Below are 24,240 nucleotides of genomic sequence, written 5' to 3'. Positions count from 1 at the left end.
TGTGTATGCATGGAATTAATTTTAATTATTATTTTTAGTTTTACCTGTACTGAAGGCTTTTACTCATTCTAACTGGTATTTTGCTGTAAAACTGTCACTGGTTTAATTGTTCTGTCCATTTGCTGGCTGATGCTTTGTCCTAAATATGAGGGAATTGGTTCATTGAGAGAGGGCACCATTCTCCCAAATCCCTGCTACTCCTGCCATAGGCATGCTTTTTGAAGCTGTGAAGTCAAATACAAACCTTTCTCCCAGTCATGTTCCTCTTCAAGCCAGGCAGAGTTACTGGTTATGTGTGACATGAAACTCTCTTCCCGAGTTGTTTTTAATTTGCGTTCTTCCTCAGATTCTTTGGTACTGCATACAGGGGTATTTGTACATATATTTACGGCTGATGTATAATTACTTTTCAAGATCTTTAATTCTAACAATCTGTATCCAGCACTCCAGCTTGTTCTGTATAATGGGGAAGAGTGCAGCTTGATGAACTAGTCCCCCTCAAGCTTTCATGGCAGTCAGTGGATTTTGTTCTTGTATTGTGGGAGAGCAATGCAGAATCTTCATCCAGTAACTATGTTAGCTCAGCAGCACAGCTGTGCCTGGTTCACAGCTGGGGAGAGAAGGGATAGACACCCTTATTAAACTCTTCTCCAATCTAAGGTACTTCAGTCATTGGTGAAGTACATATGAAAATTTCTGCCGCTTCATCTGGTGCTGTCTGTCCCCCATGTCATTTTGTACTATGCATCTTTCTCTGACCAGAACTTTTTAGATAGAAATTAGAGACATGCAGCCACTGTGACGATGGAAAATTAAGCTAAATTTGTGTGGTCACAGCAGCAGCAGCTCTGTCAGATACTTTCCTATTAAAGAGCCTTCATAAGTGGTATGCTCAGTAATGCAAAACATGAAAGGGCAACAACTTGGGTTTCATCTTTCAGACTGGAGTTTAGAAAACACTGCCATTAAAGCAGAGTAATGGGGATCTGGATGTCACAGGCTTCCCCTGACTGCAGAGCAGGTTGTGGAGCAGGCTTAAGAGAGAGCAAGCCCTGCAGCATTCCAGGTATTAGGAAAGGTGCTTTTCTGGCTCTTAATATGTTTAAATTTGTAATAATAAACCTATAAACCTTAAGAGCAATATAAACCTTAACAGTTGAGTTAGTGAACACTGTAGCTGTACATAAAGTTTTCCAGCAGAATCTCAGTCATCTTCAGCAATGGTTGATGCTTCCTCTCAGTTCCAATAATTGAGTCATTTTTACTTCTTGGGACTCCGTAGAGGAGGAACATACCCAGGAGCATCTTAACACTGCTGTACTCTTCCTCACTGTTAAAACTGTGTAGGGAATAGGAACTTTTGAAGCAGATTCAGAACACTAAGTGTCTGTAGTTTGTTATTCAGCAGTTTCAGAAGAAAAGGCATAGAAGAGGAGTATCTTCAGGATACAGAGTCCCATTTGTCTTCCTGACAAAGAGGGGAGCCCACCCATGTTAGATCAAAGTCATCAACAGGGATTTCAGATCATCTTATGCTGTCAATGTAATCAACAAAGCAGGAGACAATTCAGTTTACCTATGATTTGAACTGACTTTCTTCATCAACAGGAAAGTACTGATTTGAACTCTTTTTTCCTGGTATTAGCTGTGTTTTAAAGCAGTATCGCTCAGCCAGCCCAAGGCTCTGTAGGCACGGACCTCAGCACAGGTTCCTATAGGTTAACATCTGTGCATGGTGCAAGCCTAGAGTAAAGCACATAGTGCTAGTGGGATGGATCATAGTTGGCCAGCCAGGCACAGAGTTTAGCTTGTCCCTCTCTGGCTGGGCGCCCCACTTCAGCGCTCAACCAAATTGTAGCATGTAACTGTAATGTGTGTTTTGACAGAGGCATAGCTATTACGTGTTTGATTTTAGCCACTGGATTCATTTTACTTAGCACATGGAACACGTATGTTGATGGAGAGGGATGAGGCACGTGTAAAGGTAGGACAATAACCCATAGTTTCATGGCCATGTAAAATGCCATTGTTCTCTTTTTGTTTTTCAAGTTAGCTTTCAATCAAGGTTTACTTTTTTCTGTCACCTTACCTGCTGTAGCACTTTTCCCAGTGCCTGGAGAGTAAACTAGCTCAGTGGAACTAAGGACTGCTCCAGGTACTTTGGCATTAATGGGCTAATCTGCCATACTGTGATAAAGTGTATCTCATTATTTGCCAGTCATCAACCACTGTTTGTTTCCCTCCCTAATCCCAAACTCAGATAAGAATTAAAGCACGTGCTTAGTTCCTACCCACTCCACCAACGTTATAATTTTAGCATGTGCTTAAGCAATCCTTTGGTAAACATCCTTTTGTACTTGTCTCTTGGTTTGTGTGTATATAGCTGGCTCCATTATATTTGAAAGATGGCCCAGGTTTGAAACTAAATAAAATCATGTACAAGCAATGACAATTCCATGTTACTAGCTGCAGACCTTTTACGCCTCCAATGTGTTGTGCAGTACCACTTGAATCTGGCAACTGACATTGCTAATAATTGTCTGTCAGTCAATGAACCCTTTAGGGTAAAATGCGAGACATTTCAGTACCTTGTAAATAAGATTGGTCTCCCTTCTGCTTCTGCTTATATTCTGAAGTGTATGTAATTGATGAGTAGAGCATATATAAATATACTCTTACGTGACAGGAGGTCAGATGAAACTCTGAGAAAAGACCATTTGGTTAATGCAGGTTATTTGTTCCTCCATGAAAAAGAGAATGTCACTTTGCAGCATTGCTATGACCCATCAGCATGACACTTGTCCTGATTGATTTGTGATGGGGGAGAGAAGACCTTCCATTTTCATTTCTGCCTGACTTACTTTCTCAAAGCAGAATGTTTTTTCCCACCTTTACCAGGACAACATCCAATGTGTTAATCTTTTTGGATATGTAGGTTGTAATTCAACCCTAGAATGTACTAATGTAACAGCATTTTGAGGCCGCTTGGTTATACCTAGCTTTAATTTTCACTTGTTCAGCATATTGGCAGATGGGGTCTAACTGAGTGCTTGCTTGCAGGTGCTGGTGGTTTGCTTTGGTCACTGCTCATGTCCATATTGATACCAGAAAGGAGGATGTAGCATTTCAACTTGCTGCAAAATAACTTTGAGAATGTCAGTGATGTATTGATGTGCAAGTCTTTAATCAGTGGGGTGTATATTCAATGCTGTAAGCCACCAGGCACACTTTTTGTGATACTTTCCATTATACTTTTCCCAAGTCATGTCTTCCAAGAGTAGGTTAGGAAATCTTTTTAATCCATCATCCATTTGATATTTTGTAGTTTGAAATACTTGAGTTGTACTGATAAAAATTCCAGTACATTAGAAGTCAGATCTAGGATTATTAAATAGGTAGATAGATATGTCAATATATCTATATCTATCTATCACAGATAGGTGCTACTTAACTTCTAGACTATAATGCCTGTGAACTTCTCACAGAGGTGCAAATCATTTATTCACTGTCATATGACAGACATAGTGCCAGAATTTCTTTGTTTCCACGTTTGAGGTGATACAACTTTTCTTATGTCTTTTGTAATGTAGTTAAGTACTTTAAACTTTACAACCTTGCTATTAATCTGTTTCACTATTTCTCAATGATGAATTCCATTTCTTTTGAAAACACTGTATACAGTTGTGTGCTAGTGTCAATAAAATTGACATTTGTGTAACAAGCTGTGGCATTTTCTCAGATTTCACTGAACATTGATTTAGTGTGAAACTGTTGGGAAATCCTTTCTTGCTAGCTGTAATACAGACATTTATTTCAGACAAGTACTGCTCTGACTTTGATTTATAATAGGCTACATAACTGTCATGATTACATAAACTGATAACTGTATTGTTTTTTTTCCTTCTCTTTCTCAAAGGAATGATATATAAACATGATCTGGTTTGGAATTTGAAAGCATTCATGTTCTAGGAATAACTATTGAGTTCTTCCATAAAATAAATAGGTCTTATTACTGGCCTAATTACATTTATTGGTGCCTATGTATACTAGAGTACCTCAGCTGTGTTGGAGCTGCAGGAACACTTACTTATCATAATCTAGGGAGGGCATAAACGCATAATAGTAAAATGTGTGTGACTGTAATTATATATGGCAACGTATGTGGTTTACGTTTAATCCTAGACAGCCTATTAGCTGAGGTAATCAGGAACCTGTCACATTTTTGGGGGTTGGATTTTGATGTATGATGCCAAAACGCTACAGACTGTAAACGTTCTTCCACATGACAGATCCATCTTCTAAAACAGGTTTAGATTTTCAGAGGTTTGGAGGAGGGGATAACTGGGAAAGCATTGGGCATTTTTTGGCAAACTCTTCCCTTTGTGCAGTCAGTAGTCTGGCTGCCTCCCAGAAGACAAAATGCTAATTTCAGTTATATTTTATGTAGTGTATATAAATCCATGGAAGTGTAATTAATTGTCTGATTCTTTAATATTTTTAATCCAAAATTAAATGGGACTTTATATCTGTGATAATCTGAAGATGTAATTCTTTGTGCATTAAAACTATTGCTTTTCTTATGTAAATGTAATGCTAGCATTTCCATCCCAAACAATCAGAGGAGCATGGAAAGACCTACAAGGTATAATATACATACTTGTGTTGTGTGTAGAAACTGGGGAACTAGTAGTTTTCTTCTTTCATGTTAGATCAGACTGGTTTTAGCAGCAACACTGCTATAGAAAGTCATAGTTTCTTTTTCTCTAGACTTCCATTAGATAATTTTGTTCTAATTTGTGTCCTGTAGCTCCATATGAAATAATGATCTGAGTCCTTGCAGTTCTACTTTGTTAGAAAGAATGGCACTCCTAGAGTGACTCCCTTATTGTTGTATTTATTCTTTTTCATAGAGTGGATTACAGTAGTGAAAATTTTGATACTAATTTGATGTTTAGCAATAAATATTGCAGCCAGTCATGTATGCCTTGATCCCTTCCCTACAGAGGCACTAATTTCAGCCAGTTTTATCAGCTAAAACAAATGCTCCAGTCCCTTGGTTAATACAAGTGGATGCACATTCTCTGGCTTCAAGTTCATTTGAACTAGTTTGAGGACCCTAATGGCTAGTGTAATTTCACATACTGCAACTTAAGGTTGTAATTCCTTTTGGTACTTTCTAGAGAGAACTTGTCCTAACTGATTTCTCTTTTACCCTTTTTTTAGCAGGTTCTCTGACTGGCAGCCCTCACCTTTCAGAGCTCTCCATCAATTCCCAAGGAGGCCCATCGGTAGCAAACATGTCTTTATCTCCAAACTTGAGCCCTGATGCCAAGCAGCCATCTCCCTTGATCAGCCCTTTGCTGAATGACCCATCATGCATCAGGACTGACGATGAGGAAGAGGTCAAGAGAAAGGTAAGGCAGAGCCTTGGGTTTCTTCTTCATGTTGTGTTGTGGCTACTGCTGTTGGTTGAAGTGACTAATATCTAGACCCCTGCAGCTATAGGATTCACACAGATAAACCAAATTGGGTGACTTAGTATCTGTTGTCCTTAGCCATGGTGTGTCTAAGAGCATCCCTGTGCTCCTGAGGCCAAATTCACAGTTTGGAGCAGGTCAGGCCAGAAACACAGCAGTGCTTTAGCTGAGGGCTCAGTGCCCTGGATTCATTCTCCTGAGCAGAGGTGAAGGAATTAGGGCCCCAGCTCCTTTTTAAGCAGGAGAGAGAAGATAGATAGGTAACTCTGTGTCCCTAAGTTTAGCGTAGGATAAATCTGGGTCAGTCCTATTGCTTGGAACTTTTAAAGCATGTTTTGACAGGGTCTGCTGTAAATCCAGCTTGTTTTTAAGGAGTGGAGTTTGGTAGTTTGTCGTAACAAAACAGTGTGTTATTGGAGAGAAAATATCCAGGTGACAGAGGGAAAAGACAGGGCGTTGAGCAGAAGTGTCCAACCCAGGCTTTACAGTCTGTCTCTACTGGGACCACCACTTTGAGCATTTGATCATAGGAGTTGAAAATGCTCTCTTTGAGCCACAGCCTGAAGTGTTCAGCAGGAAGAGTTGGCTCAGCCCTGTCATTGTAGCAAAGCCATACGGGAGCATCACATCCAGCACTGCTTTTAGAAGACAGAAATGATTCTGTCTGTGCCAGGTTATTCTGGATGCCTGCTGGCTTCTCTGTACTGCCGGGCAAGGGGGTTGATCTTGGCCTTCTGTTGCCTGAGCATCTCAATAGGAAGAGGGTAGGAACTCAGATGGCTTTGTTGGAAAAGGGGAGCATACATAAGAAAGATCTCTTTTTCCCACTGTTCAGAGTTAGCAAGATATGAGAGAAATTTGAAAAGAAAAATAAACAAGAATCAGTTAATGGCCTCATGATTCTTTATGTCAGTCGAAGTTACAACAGGCAGTGACTGCTGTGTATACCAGCTGATGATGATTCCTATGGAATGGCTAGGAAATACCCACAATCTACTTTGCATCCCTTTCTAGCACATCCTCTGTATCATTGATCTTCAGGGTGGAAATGTAGAAGCAAAAGATCTAGGGGTGTTTTGCTCTTCCTCTCTGCTTCCTGAGCAACAAAGAGCAGATCAGTTGGGGTCCTTTGACCTTTTAGAATTAAGAGATCAAAGCCACTTGAACACAAGAGGACAATTTTTCACAATGAGAACAATCAGCCATTGGAATAATCTCCCCAGGGAAGTGGTGGATTCCCCAACACTGACCACTTGCAAGATTCAGCTGGACAGGGTGCTGGGACGTCCAGTCTAGGTCATGCTTTGCCTAGAAAGGTTGGACCAGATGATTCTCGAGGTACCTTCCAACCTGGTATTCTGTGAGTCTGTGATTCTGTGACTTTTACCTCTTGGGTAACACAAGATTTTGTTTGGTTTGTTGTTTTAGTTTTGTTTTTTTCCTGAAATTTGAAATCTATAATTTACCCTAAGACCCTAACCCTCTCCCACTATTGTCAAGCCACAATGGGAAAAGCTTACAGATTTTACTTTTTTAAGAGTATTTTTACTGTGGATTCTTATCCAGAATGATGAATGATGATGAAATTTATAATAATCAGACAGTAATTATTGGCATTTTGTCAAATTTGATTCAAATGGTTATTTATCCTGCAAAGGATTTCTTTGTGAACTTAAGAATACATCCTGCTCTGGATGTGTGGAATAACCTAAAAGGAACCTCAGCACCACAGACCTGTAGCAATCACCTTGGCAGAAAAAAAGTCTTTCAAGAACCCATAGAAAGTGCTTGTTCTCTTGTGTTTGCGATGAAGGATTGTTTTCAGGGCTTCAGGGCTTAGGAGCATTCAAGCATGAGTCACAGTAACCACAAGCAAGGGTCACTAGTTTGTAACTCTCTTGGCAATTGTTGTCTGCAGTTTTTTTCCTACAGAAAGCAGCTTTGTGAAAGCAGATGAGAACCTAATGTGTTTGCAATTTGCAGAGATTCCCAACTGAGAAAGCTTACTTCATTGCTAAAGAAGCGGCAACCACAGAACGAACATACCTGAAGGACCTTGAAGTCATCACATCGGTATGTTTACTTGAGCATTACTCATGAAACATGTGAATCTCTAGTCAGCAGTAGTATTTCATCTGCTCCATTTAACATTTTAGCTGTTCCATGCTACTTTCATATTCTGCATTGTAGGTACTCTCTGCAGTGCACAGGAGTACAGCTCTCAGGAGGAAATAACACAAAAAGCAGAGAGTAGAGATTTGCACTGTGGTTAGTAACATGCACTACAAAACTATATTAGGTTGAGGAACTTGAGACATAGCTGAGGTATTTTTTTTCTTGCTCTCATACTTTGTGGTCATAATTACTAAAAATGCCTGTGGGTTTTCAATGACTTCTCTTAAAACTGAAGTAGCTCTCTAGGGTGACATGTAAATTTTTTCTGCTGGATTAAATGCTCTCCATTTAATATAAAATATTATGGAGTACCTGTCTGAATGATTCTGACTTTTCAGTCAGTGAAGCTGTTTGTTAAATGAGTCACTAATCCATAGCATCTGATCAGGGTGCAATTGTTAAAATCACCAAGGCAAATACGTTGTCTTCTTTGCACACACACCAATAGTCTTGTTTAACTTCCAAGTGTAATGTGTGCAAGATTTGGCCTTAAATAACAATTGTCTGTAAAAGGGCACTGGATCCAAAACCCCTCATGGTATTTCAGCAGGGCTGCCAGCTCCAGATCAACTAGCCCTTTAATAATCCAGTGTGTGAAACTGTGAGGTGCGTGGCCATGTCCTGCACTGAGTGTTGTGGTAAAGAGGACGTGCTGCAGAGAAGACTCCATTGATACCAGCTGGGAAACACAGACACCTTCTTCCCAACTTCTCATTTGTTTCAGGAGCCCACGTGGCAGATGCAGTTGCTCTGATGCCAGCTTGGATATAGCCAGTGTGGGCTACAGCAGCATGACTGTTGCAGGCAGCTGTGGTCCCACTGCTTGTTTACCTTGGCTTCCTGTGAAGCTGGGGCAACAAAGGAGAAGGACAGGTTCTGTGGGACGGTGGTCACTGCTGCCGTTTCAATAGTAGATACACTTTTTTCGTCTTCTGTTTCCCTCAGTGGCTGCAGAAACAGAAAGTTTTAGGTCTTCAGAATTAAACCTCATTTCCCACCATGGTCTTTATTCTTGTGGTAGGCAAATTTATATTTGCTCTGCCACCAAGAGGCATACAGGTGGCTCTTCGCTAATCACCAGGTCCACCAGCTGTGCTCCACAGATGGCTGGCCCAGAAGGCCACTGAGAGTAGCCAGTGTCATTAGAAAAGGTAGAAGGAACAAGTGTCATGCATGACTTGGTAAGCATGCAGTTCTTCAACCTCAGCTCTGCTCAGTGTAGAAACAAAGCAAGAGAGAAGGAGGCTTGGGAGGGATCTCTCTTTATCTCAGGGCTGGATCAGCTCCATCTGAGTCAGTGCCAATCAAGACTGCTGTAACAGCCTTCTATGGTCACAACAGCCTTCTAGGCACTGCTGGAAGTCAACTGTAGATAGAATCCCTCAGGGCAGCCAGGAGGTAGTAGTGTTATCATGTTGAAGATTAGAGACTTTGCCACTTCGGCAGGACCCCTAGTCCTATGGCTTTACATCCCCCATAGGTCTCTTAGGGTGAAATAAAGAGAACATGGAACAAAACTGAGCAGGAACCTGCTGCAGTCTTAACAGTGTTTGGAACTGACGCTCCTATTTTCTGCTCCTACTGTCTTGTCTTGCAAGTGCAAAGTACCATCCTTCTACTTGTTCACTGGGCAAAGTTCATGATGTTCTCTAGCTGCACACAGCAGCAGGGGCTTGAGTGTTTACTCCTGTGCAAGGGATTTCAGACAGAACTCAGCAAAAAGCAGAGCATATTTTTTGTTGCGTTGCAATGCACTTTCTCTTGCACCTACAGCATTTGCAGCTTCAGTTTGTATTGACCAACCAGTTTGGGCGTGAAAAGAATTTTCACGATTTGATGAGGGATGGCAAAGGGGAAGGGAGTTTCTTTTATAACTAAGCACATATAGGACTACCAGTTCAGCATGCAGGAGTGCCAGGGGAAGCCTGGGTTGTATCCCTAGCACCAGCTAAATGAGGTCCTTACTGGGTTAGGTGTATAAAGACAACAAATTATCATACCTGCTGCATTTCACCCCCTGATAATTTTGCTTCTTTTTTGTTTGTAGTGGTTTCAGAGTGCAGTGAGTCAAGAGGATTGCATGCCCGAAACACTGAAAAATCTCATTTTCTCCAACTTTGAACCTTTGCACAAATTTCACGCTGTTTTTCTCAAGGAAATTGAGCAGAGACTTGCTCTGTGGTAAGACTGTTGTTTGTTATTTAGCTGTGTTATTTCATGCAGTTGAGTGTTTTTGCATTCCCTTTTGGCTATCTTGTTGTGCTCTATGGTAGTGGCAGGTTTGTGAAAGTTACAGCTGTTGGTTATTGTCATAGTTTAAACCCAGCCAGACAGCTCGTTCACTCGCAAAAGTCCTTGGTCAAGGTAAACATTACTCAGCAACAACTAAAAACATCAGTGTTATCAGCACTGTTCCCAGGCTGAAAGTCAAAACACAGAGCTGCACCAGCTACCAAGAAGGAGAAAAATTGACTGCTACTGCTAAACCCAGGACAGTTATTAACAAACTGGGTATATTGAATCATGCTTTGTTCGTGTTTACTCGACAAACTCTGTTGTTTGGATATCTTGGGTACAGACATATGCAAATGAGGTAATAATTCTGGATGAAGCTTTCTTTTGCCAAATGTCAATGTTTCTATATGGCAGATCTTCTGAAAAACATGTTGCAAGCAGGCTTACCAGTGATAAAGAGGAATTCTGTCAAATAGGTGTAGGTTTTCAGAGACCATTCTGCAGGCACCATATTTTTGACACTCTCACAGTCTGCAGCGCACTCTACGAATTGACAGAGTGTTGGAGGAGGGCACTGGACTTTAAAATTATCTACCCTTAGCATAATAGTGACAGTAAAACATGGCATTTTTGTGAAATAGCTATGGAGTAATTCTTTTCTGTGAGGACTCTTAGTTCATTTGACCGCTGATATCTGAGCAGAGGCAGCACAGAAGCCTTCTTCTTGCTCTGGCTAGACCTTGTCTGGACTACATTGTCTTGCTGGGTGTAGATGTTTTTTTTTGGTAGTTTATCTTTGGTGCTGGGAGCCCAACTTTTGCTTTGTGGTTAGAAAAGTGACAATGGAAAACCATGTGAAAGCAGAGCAGGCAGTCCTGATGAGTGCTAATCGGTTTAATGCCTCTTTAACTAATTAATCAAAACAAAAGCAAAACACAGTCTTAGAGTGTGTGAGTTCAGCTCTTGTGCTGTGAAGGGCATGATCATTGAATAAGAGCGCAACACATTGCAGACTAGCGCTATCCAAACCCACCCTGCATAGTTCCAGAATTAGCAGGTATTTTCTGGGACGAGGGGAACATGATACTGCCTCTTAGAGCTCACATTCTCTGCAGGGGGGTCCATGGTTGATGCTCGACATAAGGTCACTCTTAAGGCAGAGTGCTGCACAGCAACTCTGCCAGTATTCCCCTTTTTTCACTGGGCTGCTACTGGTGTAATCCAGTCAGGATTTTTACTGGTGTTGCTTTCCAGTAAGGAACATTTATTGCAGGTACTCCAATAAGGCACTATCAAATGTTATAAAATAGTGGTTGTTTCTCCAGCCATGGTGTAGGATTAACAACTGGTTAGGGATAATCCCCAACTAGTTGGCGTTCAGGGTTTGTGATAAGAAAATAAATAATTATGCAGTCAGTAAAGGGCCAAGTTCTGCTGTCTATCAGAGCAGTATAATCTATTGAGTCATCTGGGTACTAATTGCTTGGGCACATGTTGAAACAGAGATTTCCCCTATATCCTTCTGGTTGCTGGTAGCACTACAGGTGGGTGCCAACCTTCTGTCCAGGTGCGATGTTTTTCAAAAATTGGAAGATGCTGCAATAACAGACTGCTGTGGAAAGGTGGCATTGTAGGAAGTGTGGGGAGCTGAAGGGAAGGGAAGGGAAGGGAAGGGAAGGGAAGGGAAGGGAAGGGAAGGGAAGGGAAGGGAAGGGAAGGGAAGGGGAAGGGAAGGGAAGGGAAGGGAAGGGAAGGGAAGGGGAAGGGAAGGGAAGGGAAGGGAAGGGAAGGGAAGGGAAGGGAAGGGAAGGGAAGGGAAGGGGAAAGAAGGGGAAAGGAAAGGAAAGGAAAGGAAAGGAAAGGAAAGGAAAGGAAAGGAAAGGAAAGGAAAGGAAAGGAAAGGAAAGGAAAGGAAAGGAAAGGAAAGGAATATTCAGGCTTTAGACTTTCCACGGATTTATTTTGTTTCTCCTTTTCAGTTAGCTTCTTTTAGGGCTGGGTAAGCCTTTTGTTCTCCAGCTTTTACTTCTGTCCTAAGGCTATGGTTTCACAGAGTGGTAAACCTGAGTTTAAGGCTCCTAATACCATATTTAAACTGCAGTTACCCTGTGATACGAAGTGCTGATCTGCAGTGAAGTGACTTTGCAATACAAATTTGTTCAAAATTATTCTGCTGAGGTAACTTTGTCCCAGCTGGGCACCTCATTCTGACTTTGTCAGCTCAGCTATTACATGTTCTTCCACAGCTAATGTAAAGCCACTGGGAATTCTCTGACGGCTGCTCTCATTCACTTGACAGTAATCACATTCCTCCCTCTGGTCTGCATCCAGTTTGCAACCAACAGCAGGAGTTTACCTAGCATAATACCACTATTGATGATGGTGTTTGTTATGTAAAGTTCTGGAAGATTTGAATACTTGCCTTAGGAAGAGAGGTGGATTTGCTGGCTGGTGTTATTTTGGAGATGGTGCCTTTGCAAAATGCCATAGATGCCAAGATAAGCTGCAGGCAATAAGATCTGTCCTGTAGAAATTACTGTTTAATTTAAGTGGTGAGTGGCAAAAAATGAACAGCCCCTCAGCATGTAGAAGAAGCAGGTAGTGGCAGTGGGGAAGGGAATATCTTCAGCAGTGTGGTCAAGGTCACTTAGCTCAATGTCCATATTGCCATGATTGTGCCTTTGGCTTTGGCTGCGGGTAGTTTTAAGCCAGTGGGCTTTGGCAGTGTTCGTCACTGCTGTGCAGAGCACTGCCCAGACTCTTATGTCAGCTGCATAGCTCCTCATTGGCCTGGCTGAGCCAGCAGCACTGATGCAGGCAGGGATGGGCAGGGTTCAAACGGGATTGTTTAAATCTGACCCTTTATGTCAGCTTTTCTAAATTTCTCTTCAAGTGGAGCAGAAAGGAAGGTGGGATGCGCGTGTCGAGACATGAGCATGCTCTGCATTAGTCAGAGGGGGGTGGCATGTTCTACAGAAACCTTCTAGCAGCCTTCCAGTGCCTAAAATGGGCCCACAATAAAGCTGGTAAGGGACTTTTCATAAGAGCAAGTAGGTATAGGACAAGGGGGAATGCCTTTAAATTGAAAGGGGGGAGATTTAGATTAGATATAAGGAAGAAATTCTTCATTCTGTGGGTAGTGAGGCCCTGGCACAGGTTGCCCAGAGAAGCTGCGGCTGCCCCATCCCTGGTAACACAACACAACACAAAAAAACCCAAAAACACACCAACCCCCCCACAAACACCAAAAACACAAACCCACCAACCCAAAAAAACCACAACCCCCCCACCCCACCCACCCCACAAAAACCCAAAAACCCCCCAAACCCAACCCCCCCACCACAAAAAAGTGTTCAAGGCCAGGTTGGACAGGGTTTTGAGCAACCTGGTCTAGTGGAAGGTGTCCCTGCCTACATCAGGGAGGTTGGAACTGAATGATCCCTTCCTACCCAAACCATTCTACTAGTCTGTGAAAAAAGAGCCTTTCAATGAAAGGACTGTGGACTTCATCAAGCTACTGGAAAGCCCCTAGCTACCCAGGTGTGCTGTGGCACCTTGTTTCAGAGAAGAGCCTCCTACAACCAGTCATCTGCGTTGCCCTAGCAAGTAGGATGCTGGGTTTTATCAACTTCAAGCGCAGTTCAGCCTGCTTGCATCAGTGTGTTTGTCTAAGGTTTGTTTCAAACCTTCACGTGTTGGGTGCTCATACAGGACTTCGATTACATTGAAGCTCTGATCCAAGCAGCTCAAAGAGCTGTGAAGAGAGCAAGGCCAGGGGAGGATTGCACGTTACAATTGTTAGGTGGCTCTCCACTTTGAATTTGTTAAAACATCTATAGGCTCAGTATTTGGCTCAAAGAAGCTCAGGTTTTGTGCATTATTAAAAGCGTTTCTGGCTTGCTCAAGGGTCTCTGAACTGTTTGAATCTGCTGTCAGAGGCAGGCTGTTTGCTACTGAACATCTTAAGGGCTGGTATCCTTTTGACCCAGTTATAGATCCTGGCAGGCCCAATTTGTTTCTTTACACAATTCACTCATTTTTCTCTTTAGTACTGCATTTCCTAAGAGTATCACATGTTGGTCTAGTTCATAGTGATAAAGTTTTTAACAAGATGTGAATTGATGCTGACACCAGTAGCTAACTGCAGAATATAGAAAGTTGCTGCTTTTTTCACAGCTAGAGTTTCTTTCTGGCCATGAAACTGAGCAGATTCCTGGTGGGTTTATTACGTATCCTAAGATCAGTCATACCTTGCTCTGGGCAATGTTTTCTACCTGGGTTGTGCTGTTGCAGGGCCAGTGAAGCAGCCCATGGATCATTCCAGTTACCCCAGCTGTGCTGAACCCTTTCTACACAAGACTGTCCATGTTCCAGGGACCAAGTGAAAATACCCCATTAGAGGCCCTGGGGTTTGAGGAGAGGAAGGGCAAACTTTAGGGGATGCAGACATGCATGGGGCTCTGCCCTCTTGAGCAGCAAGAGAGGAGGAGGGAAAAGAGCAGGAAGCTGCCTGATGTGGGACAGGGAACAATGCACATCAGGCTGTTCTGTTAGCAAGTGCCAGGAGAGCTGTGTCCTGCACACAGGCATCCAGGTCCTAGTCCTGGATATCTCAGCAATGGCGTATCTCAGCTCCTGTTTCCCATAGAATCATAGAATAGTTAGGGTTGGAAAGGACCTTAAGATCATCTAGTTCCAACCCTCCTGCCATGGGTGGGGACACCTCACACTAAACCATGTCACCCAGGGCTCTGTCCAACCTGGCCTTGAACACCACCAGGGATGGAACATGCACGACTTCCCTGGGCAACCCATTCCACTGCCTCACCACCTTTACAATAGAGAATTTCTTCCTTATATCCAATCTAAACTTCCCCTGTTTAAGTTTTAACCCATTACCCCTTGTCCTACCAGTACAGTCCCTAATGAAGAGTCCCTCCCCAGCATCCCTATAGGCCCCCTTCAGATCCTGGAAGGCTGCTATGAGGTCTCCATGCAGCCTTCTCTCCTCCAGGCTGAACAAGCCCAACTTTCTCAGCCTGTCTTCACAGGGGAGGAGCTTCAGCCCCCTGATCATCCTCACGGTCTCCCCTGGATTTGTTCCAACAGTTCCATGTTCTTTTTATGTTGAGGACACCATATCCTGAGAGATGTTAAGGCAAGGACATTATGCACTGTGGGCAGCGCAGGCAAAGTGTGATGTGCTCCATTCGCATCTGGCTGGTTGAATCTGAGAAGTCACTTAGGTTTTACTCCTTTATTTATCTAAGCTGTTTAATAGGCTATTCATTTGGGCCCCAAACACCATTTCCAGCCAAAAATAATTGAGCTAATCTTCCCACACCCCTTTAAGTGTTTGTATTACAAATTTACATACTGGTTTCTGTAAATTCTGACAGAAGATGGCAGAATTGTAAGTTTCCCTCCTTGGTTGACCACTCAGCATTGCAGAGAGCAATGCTGCGGCAAGCCAGAATAGTCATTTCTGCCTTAAGAAGCACTATCAGTTAGTACAAATCTGCATTTTGTGCCTTATACATGGGCTTGGAAGAAAAAGCACTATGTGTGTTGCAGAAATGCAGTCAGGCTCATCTTCTCCCAGAAAAGCCAGTAGTTTGACTCCCGGTTCACAGTCAGTTCTGAGGCAAGCTGTTATTCAGTATGACCAGATGTGGCTGAGAAATGTGTGGCTGGTGATTTGTAAGAAAAAAACTCTTAGATCTTAGCATATGAAAGGAGAAGCCTTCATCAGGATTCATGGAAGCCAGTTTTAAAACCTGTAATAAAAAGCACGCAGAGAGGTGTAGGAGGATGAGCTAAAATGTTGATTTATTAACCATTTTTTGTTTGGGAAGTAGTACCTGAGTTACAGCTCACATGACTGGAATATAGTCATGGAAGGCTATGTCCTTTTCAGGAAAGACAGGCCAGCCAGGCGGGGTGGTGGGGTTGCTCTTTATGCGCGAGAGCAGCTACAATGCGTTGAGTTCTGTCCGGGGACAGATGATGAGCGAGTCGAGAGTCTGTGGGTGAGAATTAAGGGGCAGGCTGGCAGGGGCGATACTGTTGTGGGGGTCTGTTACAGGCCACCGGATCAGGGTGAGGAAGTCGACGAGGCCTTCTACAGGCAGCTGAGAGCGGCCTCACAGTCACAGGCCGTGGTTGTCGTGGGGGATTTTAACTTCCCTGATGTTTGCTGGAAGGACTACTCGGCAACCCAGCCGCAGTCCAGGAGGTTCCCCCAGTGTATGGATGATAACTTCCTCATGCAAATGGTGGATGAGCCAACCAGGAGAGGTGCGCTGCTGGATCTCATCCTCACTAACAAGGAGGGTCTGGTTGAAGGAGTGAAGGTTGAGGGCTGCCTTGGTTGCAGTGACCACGAGATGGTAGAATTCAGGATCTTGTGTGGTAGGGTCAGTAGAATAGCAAGTAGAATCGCAACCCTGGACTTTAGCAGGGCAAACTTTGGCCTCTTCAAGCGATTGCTAGGGGAAATCCCGTGGGCTAGGCTGCTTGAAGGGAAAGGGGCCCAAGATAGTTGGTTGACGTTCAAGGACTGCTTTTTCCGAGCTCAAGATCAGAGCATCCCGACACGTAGGAAGTCGAGGAAGAGGGTCAGGAGACCTGCGTGGCTAAATAGGGAATTGCTCGGTATGCTCAAGTGGAAGAGGGGAGTTTACAGGTCATAGAAGGAGGGGCTGGCCACTTGGGAAGAATATAAGGCTGCTGCTAGAGGATGTAGGAAAGCTGCTAGGATGACTAAGGCCTCCTTGGAATTAAAGCTGGCGAGAGGGGTCAAGGACAGCAGAAAGAGCTTTTTCAAATACATGGCAGGTAAAACTAACACCAGAGGCAATGTAGGCCCGCTGATGAACAGGACGGGTGCCCTGGTGACAGAAGATACAGAGATGGCAGTTACTGAATGCCTTCTTTGTCTCTGTCTACTCTGCCGGAGGCAGTCCTGAAGAGCCCTGTACCGCTGAGACCTCGATGAAGTCAGGTCAACGGAGCGGTCTGCCATAGTCGATGAGGAATGGGTTAAAGACCAGTTGAGCAATCTGGAATCCATAAATCCATGGGTCCAGATGGGATGCACCCGCGGGTGCTAGGAACTGGCGGAGGTCATTGCTAGACCGCTCTCCATCATCTTTACCAAGTCTTGGGAAACAGGAGAGGTGCCTGAGGACTGGAGGAAAGCAAATGTCACTCCTGTCTTCAAAAAGGCAAGAAGGAGGACCCGGGTAACTATAGACCGGTAGCCTCACCTCCATTCCTGGGAAAGTGATGGAACACCTTATCCTTGGTGCCATCTTAAGGCATATCAAGGATAAGAGGGTTATGAGGGGCAGTCAACATGGCTTCACCAAGGGGAAGTCTGCTTGACCAATCTCGTAGCCTTTATGAGGAAATAACACGTGGATGGATGATGGCAGAGCGTGGATGTGGTCTACCTCGACTTCAGCAAAGCGTTTGACACGTCTCCCACAGCATCCTCGCAAATTGAGGAAGTGTGGTCTGGATGATCGGGTAGTGAGGTGGACTGTGAACTGGCTGAAGGAGAGAAGCCAGAGAGTTGTAGTCTATGGGGCGGAGTCTAGTTGGAGGCCTGTATCTAGTGGAGTGCCTCAAGGGTCGGTACTGGGACCATATTATTTAATATATTCATCAACGATTTAGATGAGGGAATTGAGTGTACTATCAGCAAGTTTGCTGATGACACTAAGCTGGGAGGGGTGGCCGACACGCCAGAAGGCTGTGCTGCCATCCAGAGGGACCTGGACAGGCTGGAGAGCTGGGCGGGGAATAACTTGATGAAATATAACAAGGGAAAGTGTAGAGTCCTGCATCTGGGCAGGAACAACCCCAGGTTCCAATATAGGTGGGGAACGACCTGTTAGAGAGCAGTGTAGGGGAGAGGGACCTGGGGGTCCTGGTGGACGACAGGGTGACCATGAGCCAACACTGTGCCCTTGTGGCCAAGAAGGCCAATGGCATCCTGGGTGTATTAGAAGGGGGGTGGTTAGTAGGTCAGAGAGGTCCTCCTTCCCCTCTACTCGCCCTGGTGAGACCTCATCTGGAATATTGTGTCCAGTTCTGGGCCCCTCAGTTTAAAAGGACAGGGACCTGCTGGAGAGAGTCCACGCAGGGCAACTAAGATGATTAAGGGAGTGGAACATCTCCCTTATGAGGAAAGACTGAGGGAGCTGGGTCTATAGTTTGGAGGAGATTGAGGGGTGACCTTATTAGTGTATATAAATATATAAAGGGGGAGTGTCACGAGGATGGAGCCAGGCTCTTCTCAGTGGCAAACAATGAAAGGACAAGGGGTAATGGGTACAAATTGGAGCACAAGAGGTTCCACTAAACCTGAGAAGAAACTTCTTCTCAGTGAGGGTGACGGAACACTGGAGGCTGCGGAGGTTGTGGAATCTCCTTGTTTGGAGACATTCAAGACCCGCCTGGACACGTTCCTGTGTAACCTTATCTAGGTGTTCCTGCTCCGGCAGGGGGATTGGACTAGATGATCTTTTGAGGTCCCTTCCAATCTCTAACATACTGTGATACCTGTGGTCCTGAAGAACATTCCGATAAACAGTTCATATAAACAAGGCAGCAGCCCTTATCTTTGACTTCATAAATGCATGAGCACTGACTGCTCAGCTGGTTCTGCATGTCTGGTGAAGAGGGATGAAGGGGGCAGTTTGGGCAGTGTTTGTCCTATGTGTTTTGTGTATTGTCAGTGCAATGAAGGCACGTTATGTGTGGGGAAGGCGGCTCCTACATCCTGTGTTCAGTGTCAGGTCATAATCAGCTCCTGATAAAAATCTGTAAGAACCTAGTCCCTGAGCCCTGTCCTTTGTCACTGGCAGGTAGATACCATGTCCAAACAGTGCCTGTGAAACAACGAGTAAGAAGAACAATTTAGCCATTAATGCACAACAAATGAGCAGCTTCTTCCCCCTCCAGTGCAATGAGTGTTGTTATTCCAAACATACACACAGGGAGAGCTCTCTTCTCCACTGCTGTGCTTCTGGCTGTTGCAGCAGTAAGACACCATCTGATGGGTTGTGTGTTTGGGTTTTATTTTAATATTCTGTGTGCTTGGATGCTCTTTTCTTGGGGTTTCTTTTCTTCTTGTTAACTTGCGATTTGCACCATTGAGTAGCTGGGGAAGAGGGCGGTGTAGTGTAGGGATTGCTATGGAGTCCCAGCAGAGAACTGGGGCAGAGTGGAGGATGGGGTTTAGGAGGCAGATGTGAAGTCATCATGTTCCCTCATGCCTGTCCTCAGCTTTCCTTGCTCCTCTGCTCCACATCACAGCCCACATACGTATGCACCATCCCCAGTGGGAAAATCATCTCTGTTGCAACAGACAGTGTTTGCATGGAGATAAATAACCAAAGCAAGGAGAATGGCTGGAACAAAGAGGAATACTCAGCCATCACATTTCTGGGTTTTCCTATGGTTTTATTTGTTCCAGTGGTATGCATCTGCCTGCAGCACAGGTTATCTCTGCTGGCCTGGGCTGAGGGCTGTGGTAACAGTTCAGCAGTTTACTGTTCAGCCAGCAGCTGGAGAGAGGCTCTTGCTTTTGAGGAACCCCCTTCTCTCCCTCTTTGTCACTCTGCCAAGATGCAGAGGAAGATCTGAAAGCCCTCAGACTGTTTCAAAAACACCCTTCAGACCAGTCTGTGTCCTAAACCAACGAAGGGGAATGTCTCTGATGCTTTTTGTGTGACTGATGTGATGATGCCATGCAAGAAGCCAGTGCTGGCTGTGCTGAAAAGGGGGGCAGCTTCTAGGAAATAAGGACCTGACTGTTCAGTGAGCAACTGCACTGATTACTAGCTGAAGCTCACAAGGTCAATGGAAGCACTCACTAGGACTTCAATAGGCTTGTGGTCAGCCATCGAGTAGCCAGCTAGTAGGAAAGAAATTAGCAACAAGTATTCAAGCCAACCTGTATTGTAGCCTTGAGATCAGAATAGCAATTTCTGATTAGAAGTATCAGTCTGTAATGACATATTTATCTTGTCAGTAAATCAGAAAGGTATCAAACTGAAGTCCATTAGATTAAATTAAAGGTAGAGACATAAAAAAGGGTCCAGGTAGTGCCAAAGCGTTAGAGAATAACACATAAAGCAAGAATTCTTCTAGAGATAATTACCAAATACTACGTTGTTACTGAAAGTAGCACAAGTTCATCTGCCTTTGACATTTCTGGGATTGTGTGGCACAGTGTGAACTGTTTGGGATGAGATGCTGCACACTCGCTGCATGGGTGGAGGGCGACTTCCCCTTGCTCCCTGCCTGTGCAGTGCTACTGCCTTGGACCTCAAATGGTTGCGGTTTTCAGTCGGGGGCACTTTGATACACACCACTTTGAGCAGAGCTTTAAGGGCTGGGAAGTTTTATTTACAGCCTCTCAGAGGAAATCTCAGTGGGGAGAGCTGTTGAATGGGTAGGACATGGGGGAAGGGAAAGGCAGAGAGCAGCATAGAGAGGAGATGATTTGACAGGCAGAGGCTTCCTAGAGAGAGAAATTGGACTTTTATCCTTAGTTTGTGTGGAGATGGTAGTCTTGTAATGTCTGTACATACCTCTGCTGTTCCTTGCAGTATAGAACATTTCTTGGGGCACACTTTAACTATGGCAGTGTTTATATAATATAGTGCTTTTGCAAAGCTGGTGATGCTAATTAAAGTACCATTGACACAAAACGACTTCTCACCCCAGTGTAACCTTTGGGTTCATTAAAAAAGAAAACACTTAAAAAATCTTGAGCACTGTATTTTTCTTGTTTAAATAGGCATGTGAATGCCTGGGAGACTTAACACAATAGGAAATAATTAAAGACAGCCTATGAAACTGGATAGTGTTCAAATGAACATGGAGCAATCCCTGTTTATCAACTGAGTCTCTTTGTTGAAGGATAAAATAGGAGATGTTACTGTGTAGTGTCTGTAAGTTGTGCCCTCCACACTTCCCAGTTAGAAAAGCACGCAGAGAGATTGTCCAGCGTGGACATAACCATGTTTAACTCTACAAAAGAAAATATATTTCTGAATATGCATCTATTAATGTAATTAATATAGATTTAAATTATATATATTTAAAGAAGAAATAAATTCTATGTGTTTTACCAGTGAACGTGTATTCCTAACATAGCTGCATCCTCTGTGATTTGTTGAGTGTGGGACCTCTCTGACTAAATTGCAGAGATTTGCCACCTGGTTGTCCACTTACCTCTTCATTACACATAGAATTTTCTTTAAAGTGTGAACTACTGCAAGTGGGTGAAACCCAAAACAAAGGTTCTGTTAACCTTGGGTTCATTTACAGCTCCATTCTATTTCTACCCACTACCAAGGTAGTGCATTTCCTTGGCTGAATTGCGGTTGCTCACATCAGGACTGAATCTGTATTCCAATGCTGATGTGGGAGCTGAAGGGCAGCATGTAAAAAGCCACGCTGCAGGAAACTTGGATGCAGTATTAGAAACTGGAAGGAGCAGCAGGACAGTGCTTCTCCCCACACCCCTGTAGTGAATTTCTTTTGAAAACCTGACTTGGTTGGAACAGATCTTTGGTGGGTTCTTACGTTCATGATTTTCACTCCTGTTTTCTAGGATACATGTTTAGATTCAGTCAGTGTGTGGTATCCCTGCCTGTCTCACACGTGGGTTTAGAAGCAGGAATATCTTTTTCATCAGGAGCTGGGTTTCACCAAAATGGAGCACTCACCCAAGTGCAGCTGGCTGGGTGGGAAGGAGCAGTTTGCATTTTTAATACCAGAAGTGACACGCTGAAAGAAAATTCCTGCCAGTATGCAACATTTATGAGTCAATCCCAGATGCTGGATGGATTTGGGTTTTTTTATCCCACCCTCCCTTGTACAAGCAGAAAGCTTTTCAGAGGAGGAGCACCTGCGGGTCCTGTTCTGGGACACAGTCCTCATTTCTAAACACGATTACCTTTCTGTCATAGGCCTACATATTGTCATGGCATTTTGCTGTCTTCCTTTCCTTCCAGCCATTTCCAGCCTTCTCTGGTGTGTTTAAAAACACTAACAACTGTCTTTAAAAGTCTAATTCTTCTGATAAATGCCTGCCCTCTCTGTTGCCAGGAGTGCAAGCCAGGCTGGGTGAAAGGTGTCCTGTACCTGGGAATTACATGTTCATCAGGAAGATTCCTCACACACTCCCCAGCAAAGGAGCATGGGGGTCAGGATTTTAAAAGAAATGAGTTATTGAGTCCCTTTCTGTGCTTGTAAGTGATTATGCAGGTTTATTGCATGACTAAATGTGATACTTCTGTTGCTGACAGGGAAGGCCGCTCTAATGCTCACATTAAAGGAGATTACCAAAGAATTGGAGATGTTATGCTAAAGAACATTCAGAGTATGAAGGTAGGAATGATCCTATAACTATTAAGCTTCGACACGGATTAACATCAGTGTGCTTTTAATTTTCATATGATGTTGCCTCTTTTGCTGATCTTTGACAATTGTAATCAAGGCTTATGCAGTAGAAGTTCCCTTTGATGAAGTAGCAAGCATTTGGTGAGCCCTGAGATTTCAGAATTGTAAGGTGATTTTAAATTGTCCAGCCTCTTTCCTCATTCCATTCTCCAAATACAGGAACAACGAACACAAAAGTTTAGGAACATTTCATTTCCAGTTCTTTTTTTCTTTCAAATAAGAAGGCGAAAGAGGAATTTATATGGCTGAAGAGACTGTTCAAACGCCAAGTGTGCCTACTTATTCATGCAAATATAAGTGTTAAGATACTGCAGGGTTAGTGACTGTAATCTGGATATTGTTTTGATTTGGGAAATTTGAATTTGTGCACTATCATGCCAAGGTAGATGAAAAGTATTTGAATAAATGTGGATAATTGCCTTTGATCCCTTTAAATCTGAAAGCAAAGAAACATATATGAACCGTAAATCATAGAATCATAGAATAGTTAGGGTTGGAAAGGACCTTAAGATCATCTAATTCCAGCATTCTGCAGACTTCGCATCTGTTTCTTAGTCTGTCTGGAGTAGTATTTTTCATGCTCTGTGTTACTGAACACAAAGCTTGGAAGGCAGGCACAGGAACCTGGGAAAACTCTACGGACTTCTACAATGCAGATGGATAACAGCTTTACTTATTGTAATGTAGCTTATGCATCCAGGTCAGTGTGTGGCAAAACATGGCACTGCACCTTGGGCACGTGCATCTCAAAGCCCATTTGAAACCATCTGGTAAATCTTTCCTAGGTGATTGCCACTTTAGCGTTAACTGGAGTGGCCTTGAGTCCTTGGCTGGAGGAAAAGGCAGTTTAATCTCTACAGCTCTCCTGAGGTGTTCGTTAGTGCTAGGCTTATCTTTCAGGAGGACAGAGGGATGCAGAGAAGTTAAATGACATGCAGGTCATACACACATATATACAACAAATCAGAAAAAGAGAACATGGGAATCTTAACTTACAGTCCTCAGCATAGACAGCTTTCTCAGCAATAAGGCAGTCTTACCCTTTCTGCAGTATACTTAGCAGGAACTGCCTTTTCCCCTCAAGACATAGTTCAGTTGCATCAGAAGAAACACAGAGGGGACTTTTCTACCTCCATCCCTGCTCTCAACAAGTATCCACTTTTCACAAACAGTTTTGGGAATCCAGGAGAGCTTCTGACAGACTCTGCTTCTGCTTTTGGTACCTTACAACATTAAATTGTCTGTCCTTCACTGTCTGCAGGACCTTCTGTGGCACTGTTCTAAAGGTAGTGAGGCCTGTCAATGTGCTTTCCCCTTTGCCGCTCTCCCTTTCCTGTTAGAGGATTTTCTGCCTTTGCTTTGAGATCCACCACCACTTACAAGCACAGATATGTAGAGAAAAGAGGCAAAACCCATCTCGACCTAAAGAACTGCACAGGAAACAATGAAGATAGTTAAAACTCTGCATATTTATCTGGAGACCTGTTAAAAGGTCTGAAAACTGACACTGCTCATTTAATTAATATAGGAAAGAAGTTAAGAGCAAGTAATTAATGGGTAGCCTCTGCAGCAGTCTAGAGGGTCTTCTGTGTCTTTGCCTGAGATACAGGCTCATAAAATGAATATGCATTTTATGGAGGAATCAGTTTGGCTGTAGGGAAGGTGTGTTTCTGGTAAAGGAGTCACAAATCACAGAAGAGAGGGAGTTGATTGGAAATGTGTCAAAAAGCACAAGCATTACATTAAGCTAAACTCTCTTCTCAAGTCCTTTCAACATACACATTCAGTTTCTTTTTGTTGCTCATTAATATTTCACCTAGTAACAGGAGACTTTATTTAGCTGCTCAGAGAAGCTCTGTGCATCCTGAAG

At 43.6% G+C, this 24,240-nt stretch overlaps 1 protein-coding gene across 6 annotated transcripts in view; it reads left to right on the top strand.

Annotated features, from left to right (window-relative positions):
- FARP1 (FERM, ARH/RhoGEF and pleckstrin domain protein 1) overlaps positions 1–24,240 on the top strand; it is a 220,571-nt gene that overhangs the window by 179,507 nt on the left and 16,824 nt on the right. For 4 of the 6 annotated variants that reach the window (XM_061361089.1, XM_061361087.1, XM_061361085.1 and 1 more), the window contains exons 14-17: positions 5,224–5,414; positions 7,461–7,550; positions 9,700–9,833; positions 22,217–22,298. In XM_061361089.1, coding sequence (XP_061217073.1) covers positions 5,224–5,414; positions 7,461–7,550; positions 9,700–9,833; positions 22,217–22,298 — 497 coding nt within the window. The remainder of the gene's footprint in view (positions 1–5,223; positions 5,415–7,460; positions 7,551–9,699; positions 9,834–22,216; positions 22,299–24,240) is intronic. The other 2 variants (XM_061361088.1, XM_061361086.1) reach the window with 1 other exon arrangement.

This window comes from Neopsephotus bourkii, unplaced genomic scaffold, assembly GCF_033783945.1.
Source record: "Neopsephotus bourkii isolate Nb327-2 ecotype Australia unplaced genomic scaffold, CSIRO-AGI_Nbou_v1 NB_1052, whole genome shotgun sequence".
NCBI classification, from domain to species: domain Eukaryota; kingdom Metazoa; phylum Chordata; class Aves; order Psittaciformes; family Psittacidae; genus Neopsephotus; species Neopsephotus bourkii.
Note: the sequence above shows the minus strand (reverse complement) of the source record. Positions and strands in the feature narration are given on the sequence as shown.